We start from the raw sequence: 19,415 nt of genomic DNA, 5'->3' as shown, positions 1-19,415 counted from the left end.
CTATAACAACTAGCTTGGTCAGCAAAGTAAGAGGAAACCATCAACATCAATTAAACAAAGCATGAGGCCTGAAAAGAGAGGTTATAAGGGAAGACCATAAATTAAATAATGCACATATAGTATCACAGCTTTATCTTAAAATAGTAGCAGTGATTGATGTAACCAAATGTATTAGATGCTATTTTGCAATAATAGATATATTTTTGTTAAGGTGCTTAGATAATTTGTAAAAACAAAACAACGTTGTCAGAAGAGACTATAAGCTGAGGTAAAAAAGAAACAGGATAGTGTTGAACACCATTCCATAATGGGGAAGGAAAGAGGTAAGAAACCCCATCTTTTACTTTCCCAAGGATATGACTCTCAGTTGGCACTTCCAAGTCCACAAGAGATCTGGTTCAGTTCAGTTCAAAAGTTTCAGTAAAACAAATTTAAAACCAAATCAAAGGTCATTTCTTGCGATATTAGCCATCTATAACTTTTTTTATTTTTAAGGAAAATTATTTGTGTCCGAGGTCAAATTAGCCAGATCAGGTTCAAATCCTTTTGAATCATCCAGGAACCATATGTGGCCCTGCTACTGGCAAGTATCCTCCACTCCAGCCTGGGGCTTCAGATACTTCCAAATCCTTTGGGAGGCCTCCTACATGCAGGCCCAAGCCCAGACTTGGGGTTCAGATGCCCCCAAATTTAGTTTGCCCTCAGCCATATGGCTGCAGGAGCAAGCTAGGGAGAAGTCTCCATTTTCATAAAGTTGTTGTGTAGCTGAGATCCTCCCACTGGAAGCTGGCCAGTGGGAAGCTAACTACGAAGCTCTTGTAGGGAGCCCCATCTGCAAGCAGACAAGGGGTCACCATCCACTACACAAAGTCATTTCTAAGACACCTGCTTGGTCAGGGTACTGTCCCCTGCCACCTTTGTGGTCATGGTATTTTTCCTGCCAGGTAAGTAAATATGGGGGTCTAGGCTGGAGGGAAATATAGAGAACTCAGCAAATTCAAGACCCGCTGCCAATCTGTGAGCTGCCCTCCCACCTCTCGAGTCACAGGTGACCACATAGACTTTGGGTTAAATGTTTGTTTTTGTGTTTTGAAGTAAAAGCAAATAAAAGGTCAGCTGTAGACCTGTTTCTGTCTCTCTTATATCAGTAACCAACCTACAAGGTTACCTGTAATGTGTGTAACACACTCTTGTGGAGAAGGCAGTCATGTTAGGGGCCTAAAAAGTTGTTTGAGCTGATCTTGTTACTTCTTGGTAATAAGGCCAAAGCAAGTCTGGACTCTACCAGCTGCCATAACTAAACCTGTACAGCAAATTGATGAAGGCCTGAAAGACCCCACCCACCAGATACAAGACCCCGCCCAAATGCAAGACTCGTGTTAGCATATTAAATATTTAATTACATTTGCAATCAGACCTGTACAAGTTCCTTCCAGGAAAATGCTTGACACAAAATAAATGCCCGTGCTTTGCCACTTTCCCATTAGCTGCAATTACCATAAATGTGCTAGAGGAACTGACATCTGTCTGATAGGCCCCCCCTGAATGACAGCTGCCTCTCCATGTGTTCCAACTCCCCTTGCTCACTCACATACACATATAAATGCCCAGGGAGCAAGGGCATTTGCACCCAGTACCAGTGATTGCGCTAGGAGATACAGACACTCAAATTCACCTCCACTGCAGTCCAGTGGAAGATGCAGCACTGACAGGCTTTAATTTCCAATGCAAATGAATTTTTTACTGCTTTGTGGTTGAATGCCATTAGTCCAAGTTACACAACTGTTGTTACTACTCACTATCAAAACTACATGTTCCTTTCAGGTTCAGGCTTTGTCTTTTCCAGCCAGAGTCAGTTCTGCTGACACAGTCCAGCTTGTACCTTTCATTTCTACTAAGCTTATGCAGTTCTGGGAGGCAGGTGCTAATGTTAGCTAATCTCTGATCAACTGCATGGATGACACAAGGGGAAGAAGAACTCAGCTTCATTTTAATTCCTGAATTAAAGGCTTGATTCTGGTGGGTGTCTAGCATTCCCAGCTCCCCTTGAGCTCATAAAAAAGGTGTGTTCAGCACCTTAGGAAGGCAGAAGGGGGAAAATTAAGTATTCCAGCACCCCCTCCATCTTAGTATCAGGCTGAGGCTAAGTAGCAGGATAGAAATATATATACTGTTAAGGTCTGTATATTAAGTCTAGGAGCCACTGCGAATGAGGGTTGGATATGGAATACAGCATCATTTCATCATGAGGGAGATAGCTCAAGGGGATGGACAGCCTCATCATTAGACAGGAGAGATTCTTTCTCCCCATACAAGCTTGCCCATGCTTCCACCAGAGCAGAATGCCAGGGTATCTTGCTCAGGGATGGGCTTCTTGCTTGCAGCAGGCTATCCAAAGGTAGAAGGTCATGGTGGCAGACACAGAAAGGAAGCATGGTAGAGGATCGCTCCCAGAGGCAAGGAAGAGACTATTCCCTGTCTGTGATGGAAGGGGGTGGGGTGGAATGACTTGCTAGAGGGTTGGGCAAAAAAAGACTGAACCCTGTCTCTTCACCCAGAGAGCAGCTGGGTATCTGTATCATGCCTTCTGCAGGTGGCATAGATCAGCTGTGTTCATTTCTATGTGCAAAAGGGGAATTTGAGCTCCAAAACATTCATCTGTTCACAGCTGGGGATCAACATGAAGCCATATGCTAGCATGATCCACATCTCCCAGCAGACAGAAGCAGCCCAAGGCCTGGACTACATTGCAGCTCTGCTGGAAGAGCCACAAGTGCATCCGCACTCCTAGGTCTCCTGTGATGGCAAGAGCCATTAGCTTTGCAAGCAAAGACAAGCAACTGCTACCACAGGAAAGTTGTCAGGAAGTGGGTGTAGATGTGTCTGCACTTTGTCATCTGCTGCAGCCCTGTTAACAACTGATCCTGCCCAGGGTGCTCTGGGTGTCCTGCTGGGACAGCTGCTGCCATGGAGCTATATGTAGTCACATGAAGCTGCATGGGTGAGAACATGCTCTGGTGGCTGCTCTCTACCAGCAGAGTTTGTAATGCAACCAAGGCCCAAGACCAGGCAGGTGTATGGGCTAAGGGGATGGGTAGTGCCAAGAGGAAGAGAGAAGCAGGCTCCTTCAGTAGAAGTGCAGAGAGACCCCAACAGGCCATGCACTCTTGTCCATTTGTATCCAGTGCTGGAGGGAGAACACACAGGGTCAGGGTGAAGGGTCATTGGAGGGGTGAGATCTTCAGGGGAATCATGATTCGAGACTCCATGTTCCGAACAAGGGGCACTGAAAAAAAAAAAGTGCATGACAACGCTGGGCACAGGGCATTTTCTACCAACTACCCACAAGTAACTAGTGAGCTCAGAGCTATTCCAGTCTGTCCCACTAGGAGGCACTGAAAAATTATTTATATGCGACACATTCACTCCAGTCCTAGTCTCTGCCAGGAGGAGATGAAGAGCAGTGCATTACAGAAGTGGTAGTGGCTGTCACATCAATTGAGTACCCAATTTCTGGCAAAGAGCAGTTAACACTTAACACTTCATAGGAAGGTATAAATTCTGAACCACAGAACTGCTTTCTGATTCTAGCTGGAAACTGGCTTTGGCCCAGGGATGCAAGAGTTAAAACTTGTGGCTACTCCGTGTCCAGCACCAGCTACTCAAAAGAACAAGGCCCACCTGTGTAATACACATTCTCATCCCAGCCCCGTTTCCTCCAAGCTGCATTCCTTGTCTCCTCCCGAGACTGCAGGTCCCTGTAGGCTGGAAAGAAAAAAGGGAAAAAGAAAATTAGAGAAAGAGCTTTTTTCCATGGAACTGCCCCAGAGCAAGTTCTCCCAAGAGCTGGACAGAGAGCAGCAATTATGTTTTGCAGAATTTCAAATCCTCTTCAAAGCAGAATTCCTCACTTGTACCCAGCTCTATTTACTATGCACAATTCTAGGGATATGTGGCAGCACCCTGCCTCCAGAGTCACTTGTGGGTGACATACATATTTCAGTTACACTCAGTACTATAAGCATTAGCCTCTAATCCAATGGAAGATCGGCCTTTTTGGCAGGCATGCTACAAATTAACTCCACCCCCCCCCCAAATGTCACTCTGATCCTTTTCCTGCACTCTGATCTGCTGCTTTGATTTCTATTCCCTGGCCTATCTGCAGCTCTGCTGCCTGCTTCCTCCCTAATCTATCACCCACCACACACAGAGGCTGCCTGTGCCACTGGTTGGCCACCCATGTTCTAACACAATGGGGTGACGGGCAAAAAACCAGAATGGGGTAGAGATGGAGATAAGAGGAAAACAGTAAGTGAGAGGCAGAGACAAGACAGGAGATTTAAGTTTAGGAACCAACCTCAGGATCCCCTTTAAAATGAGCAGGGTCCTCAGATTATTACATGCGGCGCTCAACCAAGGCTGGGGTGTGCAAAATACGGCCCGTGGGCTGGATCTGGCCCACCAGGCCATTCTATCTAGCCCACGGGATCCCTAAAGAATTTAGAAAGTATTTATCTGCTTATGGCTGCTTGTCGAATATGACAGGAGGCAGAGGCAGTAGGACCTAGGGGGAGCTGGCAGCAGGAGGCCAGCCTCACCCCACCCCCTGGTCCAGCACCACCTGGCTCCTGGCTGCATTGTGGGACTGGGGTCTGTGCCAATAAGGGTGGGGGGGCAGTGTTCATAGGGCAAGTCCCACATGCACACTCCACCCACAACCCCCCCTTGCACTGCCATACACACAGATCCCCACACCTTCTCACACACCCCAGCCACCCTCCTGCCCACAGTCTCCCACAAACCCCATACCCACCCACACTCCACATATCCACACCCACCTGCTCCCTCACTCCACACCCCAGCTATCCATCCCCCAGAGACACACCCACACCCTTCCCCATGCACCCACAAACTTATACCCCCCACAATATACAAGAGTAAGACTTAATTTTAAGCTATTAAATACAATCACTTCTATGTACACTACAGAAATGCATGTAAAACCAGGACAAAAATATTTTTTGAAGTCAAATTAAATCAATGTTCTGGATGTTCACTTTTTAGAATATAATTAGGTATTTTTTGGGTTCTGAGATGGCAAAATCCCTTGCTGAAAGGAGTACTTCTGGAGGCAAGGGGAGGGACTTCTGGTAGCAAAGGTCAGGGGGCAGGACTTCCAGCCTCAAGATGGTGGCCAGGGGGCGGGGCACCTGTGAAGAGATAGCGCTACCCCTGCGGCCCTCGGCAGCTCGCCAAAACTTGATAAGCAGCCTTCTGCCTGAAATAATTGCCCACCCCTGACTAAGGCACTTTCCTGCCCTGGGATGCACCTACCACAGCAGGGTGGGGCACTGCTGCAGAGGGGGCTCACCATGAAGCTCTCATCAACACAGAGGAAGAGGTCAATGCAGAGGCTGCCTACCCCAGAGATGGTGCACCACGTAGAGCTCTCCGATTTGGGAGAAGAACCCACCCACAGCTTCCTGGTTCTCTTGACGGTACTTAATAGCTCGAGCCCTAGCGGAAACATAGGAGAAGAGCAGTCAGTCAGTGCGGCCTGGAGACACAGCTAGTAGTGCCAGAGGTTTGTCAGAGCTCCAGCAGAACCCCAGCTGCCTTTTTCAGTGACTATGGACTGTCCATTAACTGGATGTACCTGATGGCATCCACAGGAAACAAGCAGGGGCACCTGCACATGGCCATGGTCATCAGCAGAAACTGAACCTGTAAGCTCAGCATGACACAGGCCTTTCCCATCAGCTGATGGATGCAGGCAAGGTACTTAAGATACTGTAGTGATGAGAGCCAAAGAAGCATCTAACAAGCCAGCATAACTGATACAGTTGCAGCTTCCACTCCAGGTGACTAACCAGGAGGGCACTTGTATCCAAAAGATGATACATGGAACTCACCAGTCCTTTGCAGAACAGAGTCCTGTGCCATTCACTGGCTATCCCTGTACTATGACGGTTCACCTCTTGACTATTCCCAAAGCCTTCCCTCAGGTTCATTAAGCAGAACAGGACTGCCTCGCATTTACAGGAGCTTCCTCAGTGCAGGTTCAGTGTGGTTCCTAAATGCCCCTAGAAGCAGCAGTCTAGGAAACCCCAGCTGCCACCCAGACCAGCAATGTGCCAGGCTCTTGAACTCCGACAACTCCTGACCCAAGGATGCCCTTCCCCCCTCCCCCCATGACAGCTCTATCATTATCTCTGCCTCAGACACAGAAAAACGCAAGGCCAAGTCAGTTAATCTGGTCTTGGCAAAATTGTATGGGTGGCCTATGCCAGATCCAGTGACTGCAGTTCTCCCAAGTCATTGGGGCATCTAAAAGTTCCCTAGCATTGGCCTACAAATTGCCACTGATCTTCAGTGCCACTCTGATTCCAGCTTGTTGCATCCCACAGAAGCTGAAAGCATGTTACCACTGGGACATAACTGGCCAAACTTCACCTGGAACAGCACTCAAATAAAAATGGAATACCCATTAAGGGGGTAATTCCCAAGAATGAAGCTGGGTGCTAAGGAGATGACAACAGTCCTTTGCCTTCCAAGAGCTTACAGCCACACTTCTTTGCTCCTTCCTGTCTATCAGGCCAGAAACTGAGTACAACAAGATGCTATGACCTGTCCAGCCTCACTGAAGGAACATGCCTCCAGCCAGCAGACTTACTCCAGTGGACATGACTCTAGCCAGCAGACTTACTCACCCATCTCAGGAATACTGGGTTTCTACATACTAAAGGTGTTTTTTTGAGCCTCTCAGGTTTTCAAATCTTCCTGTATTTTGGAACATGGTCCCTAGCCCTTCTTGGAAGAGGAGTATGCCTAACATATAAAGCTGGGGAAAGTCCTGTCACTAAGCCAGGGGCCAGTTTGCTTTCTGCTCCAGTGCCCTGGGACTGTGCTGGGCTGGAAACTCTGAGGTAGCATGCCTTACTACAAGCATGCAAATTGTATAACAGTGGAATCCTGATCTGCTTGCAATATTCAGGCACTACCACAATACCATCAGCAAGGAAGGCTCTGCCAGGACTGGGACTCTGGTCTCCTGGCCTTAAGTCCACTGCTGTAACCACTTGGGCAACATAACCCCAGCCATGGTCTGCATTCTTAACCCCAGCTTTGAACTTGATTTCCTAGACGGTGTGGGATCTTTTCTATGCCCCGCTGGATGCAAAGAGTCTCCTCTGCTACTTACCAGTTATTTCCCCACTCAATCATGGTCCCTGGCTGGAAACAAAGAGAAGACATGAAAACCCAGGTCACAATTGCCTTCACTACCAAGTTACAGCTCAAGGTCTCCCACATTGTCCCTGCTGCCCTCTGAGATCAGAAAGGAACTGGCCCCACTGGGCACCAGGGCACAAGTGACTCACTGTACTGCCAGGGTCACTCATCCCCTTGAAATCACCAGGGACTGCTGCTGGAGGAGATGGGAGACCTGACCTAGCAGAACCCACCCTTGCTCCTCAGCCTCCCCCTTAATTAGAACTTTCTATGCGAATTCAGGGGCTGAAGGTCTGCTACCAAAGCTTCTCTGGTTCTCCCCAAGAGCAAATCCCACATCCTCCAGAGGATGTCAGGCCTGGTCTGTGTGAGGCAGAGACCTTGAGAAGCAGAGGGGCCAAGACTTTGGGCAGATGGAGTAAAACACCAATCTGCTAGAGAGGAAGCAGAAAAGGGAGTGGTTCACCTTTAGCTTGTAGGTTCTCAGCTCGTAGATGTTGGGCCCTGCCCGTGGCAGAGGCTCATTCCAGAAGCTGAATTCCAGGAGGAGCTGGTTCCGGCGAGACAACAACATTTTACTCCTCTCCTTCCGGAACTCCAGGTATTCCTGCAAAGAGTAGCAGCTGATGGAGTCATGCTGGTAACTTCTGGGAATACAAGTCCCACCCACAGCCACCACAGACACCCTCAGTGGCTGTGTGCCACCCCTCGTGTGCCGCTGGGGGCAGGTGAGATGCTCAGCACCTGCAGGGGCAGAGGGTCAGTCAGCCAAATAGAGTCAATGACAGGCTACTCCAAGGTAGGAAGATTAGGGTCACTAATTAGGGAGTCAGAACATCTGTGTGTAGCCATTGGGATGGGAAGGACATGGCAAAACTGCAGCCAGTTTGCTCCAGTGGAGTTCCAGCTCAGAGCAGTGTGGATGTGCACACTACCTTGTTCTGCTTCAGCTTATTCATGCAGTCCGAGAGGGCCGGGTACCCACCAGAGAAACGCCACAGGTGCACTGCAATGAGACAGCAAGACCTGGATGGGGAGGGGCTTGTGGCTTTTTCCCCACCGCAATCACACTCCCAACAGCCCATGTGACATCCCATTTCTACCACACCCCCCATATGGCCTGACCAGCAACATCAAGGGAAGTCAGTGAAGACAGAGAGCAGCCCATCCAGGAGACCTCCAAACTCAAAGCTTCTCTTCCTGGACTAGTCCAGAGAGTCAATGCAGCCCTGAGCATTGCTACAAGCCACTCAGCCAATTTCACTGTCCTTGGGGCTTTCCCTGCCCTCCAAGCCACTGCTGACCCACTGAGCCAAGCTGGCCAACAAGAACTTTCTGAATGACTTTGCTTTATTCCCTCCAATTTCCCCTGTGCAACTAACACTACCACAAAGGCGGGGCTAGTTGTGCCCAGGAGAGAAGTGTGCTAGACTGGTACCATCCCCTTTCCTGCAGGAACTGCTTTCAAGCCCCAGGTGATTAGCCAGTTGGGCTGACACCACAGGTTTTTCCACAAGACAAGACTTGCACAACTGTCAATATCCACTCAAGATACAGCCCAGAATAAAACAGCAGGGGTCTTGGAGCAAGGCTGGAGGACACCACTGGGCCTGCAGGAGCCAAGAGTGGTACAGGAGAGTTCAACTTAGGGTCGAGATGCAATACAAGAGCTGCATATGAGCAGCCTTGCTGGCTAGAACGAAAAGACCTCCTCAGGCAAAGTTCCTATAGCAGACATGACTCTAACCAGCAGACTTACCCATATCAGGAGTATCAGGTTTCTACATATTAAAAGGGAAGGGGGTTTTTTTTGTGCCTCTCAGATTTTCAAATTTTCCTGTATTTTGGACTGTGGTCCCTAGCCCCCCCCCCTTTTTTTTTTAAAAACACACATCTGGACTCTGACCTCCTGCGTTTCAAACTATTGCCACCAGAGGGCAGGAGATCCCAACGGCAGGACACCGCACCAGCATTACTGATTCTGCAGCACCGGACACTGGGGACCAGCCACAGGCAAGGAATATTGGTCTCCATCTTTCACTCAAGCTCTCATGAATCCAACTCTTCCTCCCCCTCACCCTGCTGGGAAGAGGAATGTGTCCCTCTCCCTGTTTTCTGTAGGCCTCCATTTCCAGGCTGTGCAATGGGACTCTGCTCAGCCCCAGGGCAAGCCAAGCCATAAGCTCCTGCCAGGCCACTGCCCCTCACCTGCCTGGTCCTGCTCTCCATACCACGTGTTCCAGTTCCCAACCAGGTCACAAGGGTAGTCAGTGTCCGAGTGCAGCTTGGGCAGCACTTCCTCCCTGCAAAGGATAAACTGGGGTCACAGTGGCCAGTGCTTGTTGGTTGCTGAACCCAGGGAATCATAGGGCCAATACTGGAGAGCTGCATTTGATGACCATCCTTGGCCTCCTCAGGACAAAGGGAAGGATGGAAGTGGAAGCAACAGGACAGGGCTCAAGAATGCTAATTAAAAGAGTTGCATCATTCCCTAGTGTCCCCTCCCACCCTGCCAGGTAGGGAGCACCCTACGTAGAGAGTGGCTGCAACTGCAAGGCAGACATAGAGGGTCTGTGTGGGGTGGGGAGGCGGGTATTTAAGAGAACAGTTAGACTCCAAGGTGACCGCCCCCCACAAGGGAACAAGGACCAGTAGTGCCACCACCTTTAAGGAGTGACAGGCTAGTCCCTGGCCATATCCTAGCTGTGCCCCAGCCCAACCCAGCAAGAAACATCCAGACCATGCAGAGCTCCACCTGGGCAGGACCACACATATCATGGGAAGTCAAGGTCAGGCTGAGAGGCACTTGTGCTTCCCTGAGCAGTGCTGGGAGCCACTGACTTGAAGCTGACCCACTGAATTTGGGGTTCAGGGTGGGGTGGAAAAGGGACTGTGGAGCCAAGAGGCAGCTCTGGTGTTGAGCACCAGCCAACTGAGGATCTGCAAAGTGTTTTAAACATGCAAGAGGGAGTTTGTCTGTCTTTGCTTTGAGCGAGTCAGAGTCACAACATTTTTTGTGTACGTGCACAAAAGAGAGGGAAGAATGAGACAGAAGCAGAGCAGGGAATAAGAAACTAGGAGCCCTGACTTCTGGCTCTGTGCCTATCCAGGGACCCTTTCCTACCCCCACCCTGGGACTGGCTCCACAGAAGCCTGCCTTGAGGACACTTGATCCATCAGGGCCTGACACTCTCTGTTCGATCAGTCAGAGCCTGTCACACCATTGCGAGCCAGGCTCCCAGCACCACAGATGTGAAAGGTGAGGGGACTCACGTCAGGCTGTTGTAAGCATCCAGGCATTCGGGCTTCACATTATGAACTGCAGAAAACAACAATAAAGAAAGTCACATCTTCATAGCAGCATTTGGGCCCAGGTTAAAGAGGACAGGACTGAGAGCAGGTAGCTGTCTTCAGGGCTGGGCAAAATTGTGAGCTCACAGCTGCATCAGGTTAAGCCCTTAGCCAAAAAGAGCTGGCTAAACACTCTCCAGGCAGGAAAGCTGCTGGGACCTCCTGCTTCCCCTGATCCATGTGAGGCCACACTCACACACTCTCCATGAGCTTAGTGGCAGTCTAATCCAGTCCTGTTTGAATATTTATGCCCATTAGGGATCACCCCTCTCATTTAAGACGACTGAGGATCCCAGCTTCAAGGAACACCAAAGAGCACGAGTGATCTGAGGAAGATATGGCAGTAAGGGGGGCCAGAACAGGTAGCACTGCAGCTCAGCAATTAGGTGCAGCAACTGTGGGAGCCCTGTAGGCACACAGCCACTGCTCCATGGTTTGTCTGGCATAGGCATTCAGTGACCTATCCAGCTGGCCAGGGAGGATTTGCCAATCAAATTCCTCTCCCTGATGCCCCCCAGCTTGCAGGGAACACAAGCTTACCCCAGCCAGACTGCTTACACCTACTCTTCAGAGGTGGTTCCAAGGAAAGCCACTTGCTACCTGGGGCCATGCAACTCACTGACTATCTCTTGTATCGTGGGGAAGGGTAGGAATCAGAGTCCTCTCCTCCAGCAGGATTTGGAAGTGGAATTGGGCTCAAGACCTTTACATGTCCAGAGGTCAAGACGACTACAAATAAGGCTGCCTCTGAACACAGCCCACCCCTCCTCATTCTCTTTAGAAGTGGGGAGATTCTAGCAACACCCATGGAAAAGAATGTGCCAGGCAAGGGAGGGCCAGGAAGAGGGACAGCTCACACTGGATCTTGTACAGGTTGCTGGTCTCTTTCTTTGACAGGAGGTTTGAATGAGCATCCTTCCGGGGATCCACTTTGTGGACAAAAAGTGAGCGGAACCAGCTGCTCTCATTGTCTCTGCTGGCATAACCCCTAGAAAGAGGCACAATGGTCAGCAGTGGCAAATAGAGGGTTACAACAGCAGCGGTGGGCAGGGAGATGGATAAGCAAAGGGTAGGAACTAGACCTTCACCCAGCTACTGGAGGCACTTGCCTTGCAGAACTGTAGCCCTTTGCGGATATGGCCCACCATGTAGGAATCACCAAATGCTAACCTAAGCGGTGAAAGCAGGATAAATCCAATCACCAGAAGCAGGGCCTTGTAGAGAAAAGTCACTACACAAATGAGGTTGTGACATCACCAGTCTACTGAGAATATCTACAACAACAGGACACCGGCATGCAAGGCATCTGCAGCAAGCAACATGTGAACCCCTCCTCCTATCCTACCAGCCACCCATCTGTGAATTTAGACAGGCCCCCTGCCATGAGATCAGAAGGGGAGCAAGCTGGCTAGCACCACGTTGGAGTTTAACCGACCTACAGGGCAATCTGCAGCAGCTATTTGTTGACACAGGCTTTTTTCCTGAAGAGCCCAAGGGTTCAAGGTTCTTTTCAAGCAGAGATTGTAAACTCTCCTGCCTGACTTTGAGGCCATTTGCCGCATTAATCTGTGCATTTCTAATTGGGTCCATGAGCTTGGAGACCAGGACGGGCACATTTCATCAACCAAAAATAGATAGACAACAGTGACTGCCAAAGGCTCAAATAAAGGCCAAATATTAAAGCACAAAGCAACATTTGTAAAAGGAAAACTTTAGTTGAGATCAGGGCCCTAATATCTGAGCTTAAAGTTACACATACAAAAACCCAGGGTTCAAACATTCACTTAACAGTGAAGGAAGGACACTTCTCTTTGTGAATGAAGGAAGGAAAAAAATGTTATTGATTTCCATTTAAATAGGGACTACCAGGCAGAGGCAGGAAGGTAAATGCACAGTGGAGACTGAATGTGAACTACTGCAGTACTGCTGTTCACAGCTTTACAGAGCCCTCAAAGAGCTCTTCACAGTACATCTCAAAGCACTTCCTGAAGAACAGCACTAGCCTCACCTCCATTTTACAAATGGACAAACTGAGACAGAGAAGGAGAACATCTTGCCCAAGTCCATCCTGCAGGCTTCCAGCACAGCTTGGAACAGAACTGAGGCTTTTTGAGGCTCAGTCTAGTGCTCTACCCATTAGACAATGCTGCTTCTTAGGCTGCCACACAGCTAGAAGGATCCAAGTGTAGTCAGTCTTGTCTGCCCTCCCCCACTCCCATCCTGAACCCTGGGAAAGAGGAGAACTGATGGGATTACCCGTGTTTCACCTGCTGATTAAGACATCTCTGACCCCTAGAAAGGAAGGATGGAAGGGGTAGGGCAGAGCAGGCCCAACACCATCCTCACTCCTTCATGGGAGGCAGAGAGCTGAAGAAGGAGCCTTCTCCCACAGCAGTCAGTGAAACAGAAAAACTGGCTTCTCACATCCAGTGGACATGACCCAGCAAAGGGGCTTGCATAGGCAAGATGGAGCCACCCGGCAGGGTGGAGGCAGCCACCCAGGAAAGGAAGCAGGGGTGGGAGTGCATTACTCCTACAATGATACCTACCCTCACACCATGCTTCATATATTGGCTCCAGCTACTAGGTTTAGCCCCCTGGTTACTTGTACTTTTGTCAGTCACTGCTACAACCAAGTCTGCAGCCCACCCATGGAGAAGGGCACTAATGCATGTGGATTCTTATCACAGCAGCTGTCCATGTTCTTGGCCCCCACAGCCACCACTTACGTTACAGGCCCTGCAGATGGGATTTGCATGTCTGCCTAACGTATGGATCCTGTGGAAAAGCAACCACCTCTTTCTGTGGTTGTTACAGGCTCTCAGGCGAGTGAAACCTGCCAGACAATCCCCTTTCCAGGGACTTATCAGGTAAGCTCCTTTTCGGCCCAAAGCACTTTCACAGCGGTGTTCTTCCAACACCTCTTGCAGCCCTTTATCAGCAAGTACAAGGTGGTCTGCAGGGGCGATGCCTCGAAGAGGAGCAGAGCACCTGCATGGGAGCTATGGGGTCTCATCTCAGATCCACCCATAACCCCAGCATAGCTGGGCCTTCATCCTTGTAAAAAACAAAAAAACAAAAAACCACCAGCAGCAATGCAGCCTCCACAGGCTTCTGAGTTAACATCCCACAGAAACCAAGGGAGCGATTCCCACCTCTCCCCATTGTCTGAGGCCACCTGTCAACTCGGGAAGACCACGCTCCTACCACGGCCGGGGCAGGCTCCCAGGGGTCCGACACAACCGCGCCCCACGGGCGGGAGGGCTCTGGGAGCTGCAAAACGCAGCTCCTGCCAGGCCAGACTTTGCCCTGGGGCTCACGCTCTAGTCAAGCATCGTAGTAAAGCATTAACAAAGGTAACGGCCTGGTCCCTGCGCTGCACGCGCCTGTCAGACGCGGCTCGCGAGTCCCACCTGCCCGGGCTCGGCACCCCACGGAGACCTCCGCCTGCCCGCGGGCCTCCCCCACGGGGCCCTGCCCCTTCCGTAAGAGGCGGCGGGGCAGCGGCAGCGCTCCTACCCCCCGGGCTGCAGGCCCCCACGCCCCGCTCCCGCCCGCCCAGCGCCGGGGTCTCGCGCGGGCAGCAGGGACGCGGCTCCGCTCCGCCCCGCTCCCGCTCCCGCAGGCGGCCGGGCCAGGCCAGACCGGGGCCGGGCGGCTTGGGGCTCACCGGGCTCCGCGCAGGGCCCGCAGCAGCCGCAGCGCCGGGCTCCCCCACGCGCGCGTCGCCATCTTCGCGCTGGGCCGGCGCTGCCCGGCCGCTCCCCGGGGCGGGGCCCGCGCTCGCGGCCGGACCCTGCTTTGGCTGCCGCCGGGCTGATACCCACGCCCCTCCCGGCCCAGCTGTGCTGTAATTTGTATAGCCCCGAGGCCCTTGCACCCGCGCCGCTTTCCGTGTTGGCTTCTGGCGCGGGCGCGGTGCGAGGTGTCAGCAGCGTTTCCGAAACGCCCGGGTGCGAGGCGGAGACACCGGCAGGGCTTAGATGAGTCGTCCCCAGATCCCTGCTCTGCTGCACCGGGGCTTTGCTTGAGCTAGCCGCCACCTCGCCTGTAGCAGAGATGATATCTTTTGTATTAGACCAACAAGATTTTTGCAAAACAAAAAACCAGAAACAAAACATCTTTAATCGCAAGCTTTCAGGCACAAACACCCTTCATCAGGCATTGGAGAAAAGACTGTAAAAGTTCTCCTGGGTAGAAAATGAAAGTTCATATTTCACAGGAGTCAATAGATGGAAAACTCCTTTGGGCAGTCAGTAGCTGGTCTGGAGCCTCCCACCTCCTGTGAGGATCTGTGATGATGCAAATTACCTTGAAACAAAGGCAGGAGCAGGATCTCAGTTTTCAGGTGGTTACAGTTGCTTCCTGCTTGGGAACATTTATATGAGGATGTATTCTTCATTCATAGAATTGGCCAGTACAAGCCCGGCACAGACATAGGATCTGCTGTTCCTAAAACATCTTGGCCAGGTGCCTACTCCTCTTCCTCAAAACTGCCCAAGGCAAAGATCCCCTAACTCCGGTAAGCAGCCTGTTTTGTTCCCCTGCTGTTCTTACAGTCAGACCGTGAGGGTGAATAATATATACTGTAGAAGCACCAGGACCCCATTGCGGTAGGTGCAAACATATTATTCCTGCCCCAGAGATCTCACAATGACAGGTAACAAACAGAAGATGGCACACGAGGAAAGAGTAAGACTATTTTGAGCACTGTAATGCACAATTTTTTTCAGGAGTTAGACCCTGACCCTACAGACACAAACATCCATACATAAATTTCCATGTATGTGTGCCCCATTTAAAAGGTGTGCCCCATTTAAAAGTACTATTCCCGTGAGTAATTACTGGGGCCTCTCCAAAGAGTTTGGCTGAACTGCAGCTATGGGGATGGAGGCTTCTGGCTCAGTGTTACATCCCCTGTATGCAGATAGGTGTCTTGCTTTCTTGTGGCCTAGTTCAGCTGACCTAGCACCTAGATGGATGCATGTCAGGATACCTGGGGCCACCGCTGGACAGGTGTCTGGGTACCAGAGAGAATCTGAAAGTGTTGGGACCTTTCTCCTGGTCACCCACAGTTCTGCCTTTTACACTCCTTATCTTTATTCTTCCCCTCCAGAAAACTACTTTTGCATTGACTCATATTACATCCTTTCCACTTTGGAACTTAATCTCAAGAGTGGTTCTTCTGTCCCTTTGAAGAACATCCTTGAGAACAGCTCTTTTCATCCCGGAAGAGCCCTGGCCCTTGCTCTCACCAGGCCCTTGGAGAGTCGCTCTGAGCATAAAACCTCCCTGATGTAACTAGAATGTCTTGGATTTCAGCAGGGCTACATGAGGGATGGCAGCAGCCTCCTGCTCCTCCTTTTGCAAAGAACTTGTCACCAGCTTCCTGTATAGCTGCTAGATCAAGGACACAACTTTTTTTCTTATTCTATCATGAGGACAAAGACAATCTTCTAACCTAAGGCTTTGTCTGTATTTTGGAAGATCTCCAGTTCAGTCATTGTTGTGAAGTGACTGTGCTGGTACTGACAAGGCCAGACAGCTTTGTGCTGATTGCCCAAGTTAGTCAAGGCATATCAATCCGGGTAAACCTCTTTGCAAACCTCTGACATGTCCTTGTCACCAAGGGGTTGGCAGTGGTGCAGCTACACAGATTGCTAGCCATAAATGGCTAAGCTGGACTATGTTCAAGCACATATGAGTCCTAGATCCAGTTGTAGTCAGCCCTCAGTCCACAACAATCCTGGAGATCTGGAAACAGGCAGAGCTGGATTCTTCCAGCAGCACAAAGGGCTTGAAAATGGCTAGTGAAGGATTCCCTGTGCACTGAGGAACTTCCTGTCAGTGGAAAATGGATGGACCTTCCAGGACCAGCCTCTTCCTATCCCTATCATAAAGGGAGAGGGCACAGCAGGGATAACCTTAGGGTAGGCTATGACCAGTACTAAAGCTCTGGCTGTCTTTACCAGATCAAAATCCCAACCTGATCCCACCTCCTGCTGCACCATGTGTTTTGGTGATGCTGTCTTGGAAGCAGAACCCTCTGGGAGGGCAGCTGCAGTCACCTCCCAGTGCTCTTGCTTACTTTCACACCTGCTTTTCTAGATCCTCTTCATTGCTGTGCTATGACCTCAGTCCCCAAGGGCAGCCCATAGAAAAAATCTGTGTGGCTATGTTTGTATTATAGAGCCCATTATAGGGATCCATCTGTAAATGTTCTGATACTTTCATTTCCAGCTTTCTCCATTAGGAGCTAGTTCTGAACAGCACACCAATGTCTATTGCACCAAAAGGAACAGTATCCCATGAAACCTTTCCAACCCAGACCTACAGCCATGATACTGGAGTTCCTTGCACAGTAGCAAAAGATCCTGCTGCCACTAGCAGATCTTGGGTCTTGCTCCAGTCACATGTCCATTTCCATCCTTTGTGAAGCCCATTTTTCCCCCCCGGGAGATGACATATTACAGTCTAACAAGGAAAGTGGAGCATCCTCAAAGGCCAAACCCAAACTGAAGGTTACAGCTGGCCTGTGGAAAATTACCCCAGAGATCCTGGGGGTAAGTATGGTTCCCCTTCCTACTCATGGTGCAGCCACTAGCAAATTCCCATTGACCTCAGTGAGAGGCTGACCTGGCCCTCTGTGATAAGAGTTTTTTGCCCAAAGTGATTTTGACATTTTAAGTATATCAGCTGCCAGGAAATCTTGATTTGAAAGGTACTTTATGAATGACAGCTATGGTAAGAAGTAATTTCCCATAACCACCAACAATGTTGCAACCCAGGTGAAGATAACACCCCCCACATGGATTTTACAATGTGGTGTCTTACCTCCATGGATCTAGCTCCACTGCACTTCTCTAAGTTTGCAGACTATAGTCACACTGGTGCAAGCATTTAACACACCTGCCCCTAATGTAATATCAATGGAGGGAGGTTTGAGGAGGGCTGACAAACTGCTCTGAGGTCATCTCTTTGGTCTCTCCATCTCATGGTAGATTTCACCCAGGTTGGTCCCCTGTGCTCCCTCAGAGCCACACGGCCATGGTCTGTCCCTGTGGAGGTCATTACAGAAGCTGAACCATGCCCTGTATTTTTCTCCCCCATATTTTTCAGCACTGGTTACTCTCCCTGCAGAAAACAAGTCTAGCTTCTCTCTCAGATTTGTTTCCCATTTAGGGCATTTTATTCCTCCACATTAAAAGCAGTTTAGGCTGAGGTAGGGTTGCAGGTGGACAATCAACCTAAAGGAGAGAGGATATTCAGAAAAAGAGAGACTCTAGCTGTAGAAAAAGAGAAAGCAACAAAAGACAGACAGGATGGTTCAAAAGCATGGTCCATCGCGTGCCTGGTGAATGAAAAGCACATCAAAGGAAGGGTTTGGTACAGAGGTGAGGTGAATGGGATGAGGCAGGAAGCGTGGCCTGGTGGTTAGAGCAGTAGCACAGAAGTGGGGGGACCATGATTCCAGTTCCCCTTTGCCACAGAATTCCCTGTCATTCCAAGCAGTAGCATAACTGGGCAGGGGGCAAGTGGGGCTCCTGCCCCAGGCACCAGCTTAGAGGGGGCACCAGAGTCACAAGCCCCCACATTGGGAGTACTTGCTATGGCAGACATAGCCCAGCACTGCCCAGCCATAGAAGCCAGGCAGCCCTGCATCCCATAGTGTATGGGGCTGCAGTAGAGGTGCTCCCAGCTGAGGGACAAGTTCACCACTTCCTGGCTGCATCAGCCCTACAGTACAGGCTCCCCAGGGTCTACCCCTGTAATGCAGGGGAAGGGGGCAGTCAGATCAACCCTTCCCCGATACATACATGGGACAAAGACTCCTTGGGAGCCAGGGACATTCTGATGCCCCCTGCTGAGCCTGCTCCTCAGCTCCAGCAATGTGAGCACCTGCTACCACAGTCACAGAAGCTGCCAGCAGAGTGTGGAGAGAGATGGGGAAGGTAAGTCTCTTTGGCCCCCCGTGGTTGGCAGTCTGCCCAGGGTGCTGCAGGAGCTTGCAGTGCTTCTGATCCCAGGAAGGTCCCTTGGCCACTGCATATCAATCTCAGTTTCCACATCTAAAATGAGGATAGTAGTTCTGCCCTGCTCCTGAACACTATGCTGCCCCACTCTGTCCTACTCCTGAACACTGCATTAGGGACATCATGGTCCTCTTGAAAAAAGAAAAGAGGCATACACACAGTGGAAGCTAGGGACAGTCCTCAAGGAGGACTATATAACAGTGATCTGCACCTGTAGGGAAATGATTAGGAAAGCTAAGGTGGTGACTAAGTTTAAGTTAGCCAAGGGAATCAAGGACATTAAAAAGTCCTTCTTTAGGTATGTAGGGAGCAGAAGGAAAACAAATGGAAGCATGGGGCCATTGCTTAACACTTCGGGACAGCTGGTAACAGCCACTCAGGAAAAAACTGAACTCCTGAATGCCCACTTTTCTTTGGTAATTTCACCTGCAGAACCCCTGGCAAAACTCTTTCAAAAATCATGGCGCACAGGGGAGATGCCTGAGGATTGGAAGAGGGCTTCAAGAAGGGGAAGAGGGAAGATCCGGGAAACTATAGGCCAGTCAGTCTAACCTCCATCCCAGGGAAAATCCTGGAAAAACTCATTGAAGAATCTATGTGCGATACGCTCGTTGAGGGTAAGATTCTGAACGACAGCCAGCATGACTTCATCACGGGTAGGTCTTGTCTTACCAGTCTCATCTCCTTCTACAAACAGGTATCTCGCCACCTGGACATGGGAGAGAAGGTTGACATTGCATACCTAGACTTCCAAAAGGCTTTTGATCTAGTATCCCACAAAACCCTTGTGAAAAAATTGGA

At 50.2% G+C, this 19,415-nt stretch overlaps 1 protein-coding gene across 4 annotated transcripts; it reads right to left on the bottom strand.

The window, feature by feature from the left end:
* Nucleotides 1–1,379: 1,379 nt before the first annotated feature.
* On the bottom strand, nt 1,380–19,117 carry NIPSNAP1 (nipsnap homolog 1). 4 transcript variants are annotated; one of them, XM_090062287.1, is made up of 10 exons: nt 14,252–14,431; nt 11,439–11,569; nt 10,504–10,549; nt 9,439–9,533; nt 8,166–8,236; nt 7,697–7,837; nt 7,202–7,233; nt 5,423–5,517; nt 3,682–3,765; nt 1,380–3,286 (listed from the first exon to the last, which is right to left on the bottom strand). In XM_090062287.1, exons 1-10 carry the CDS (start codon nt 14,311–14,313, stop codon nt 3,222–3,224), a joined length of 822 nt encoding a protein of 273 aa, XP_089918413.1. In that variant the 5' UTR covers nt 14,314–14,431; the 3' UTR covers nt 1,380–3,221. The 4 variants fall into 4 exon arrangements, with proteins under 4 accessions (XP_089918413.1, XP_089918414.1, XP_089918415.1 ...); XM_090062288.1 differs by lacking the exon at nt 14,252–14,431 and adding an exon at nt 13,311–14,180; XM_090062289.1 differs by lacking the exon at nt 14,252–14,431 and adding an exon at nt 12,017–13,304.
* Nucleotides 19,118–19,415: the final 298 nt, after the last annotated feature.

This window comes from Crocodylus siamensis, chromosome 9 (genome assembly GCF_052110815.1).
Source record: "Crocodylus siamensis isolate JL-2025a chromosome 9, ASM5211081v1, whole genome shotgun sequence".
Taxonomy (NCBI): domain Eukaryota; kingdom Metazoa; phylum Chordata; order Crocodylia; family Crocodylidae; genus Crocodylus; species Crocodylus siamensis.
This window is presented reverse-complemented; position numbering and strand designations above follow the sequence as displayed.

Coding starts and splice junctions, on each gene's coding strand:
- NIPSNAP1 (XM_090062286.1), bottom strand. CDS start 14,702: ATGTTTTGTTTCTGGTTTTTTGTTTTGCAAAAATCTTGTTGGTCTAAT. Junction 7,838..8,165: donor ATAAGCTGAAGCAGAACAAG/GTAGTGTGCACA, acceptor TACTCTTTGCAG/GAATACCTGGAGTTCCGGAA. Junction 5,518..7,201: donor ATTGAGTGGGGAAATAACTG/GTAAGTAGCAGA, acceptor TGTTTCCGCTAG/GGCTCGAGCTATTAAGTACC.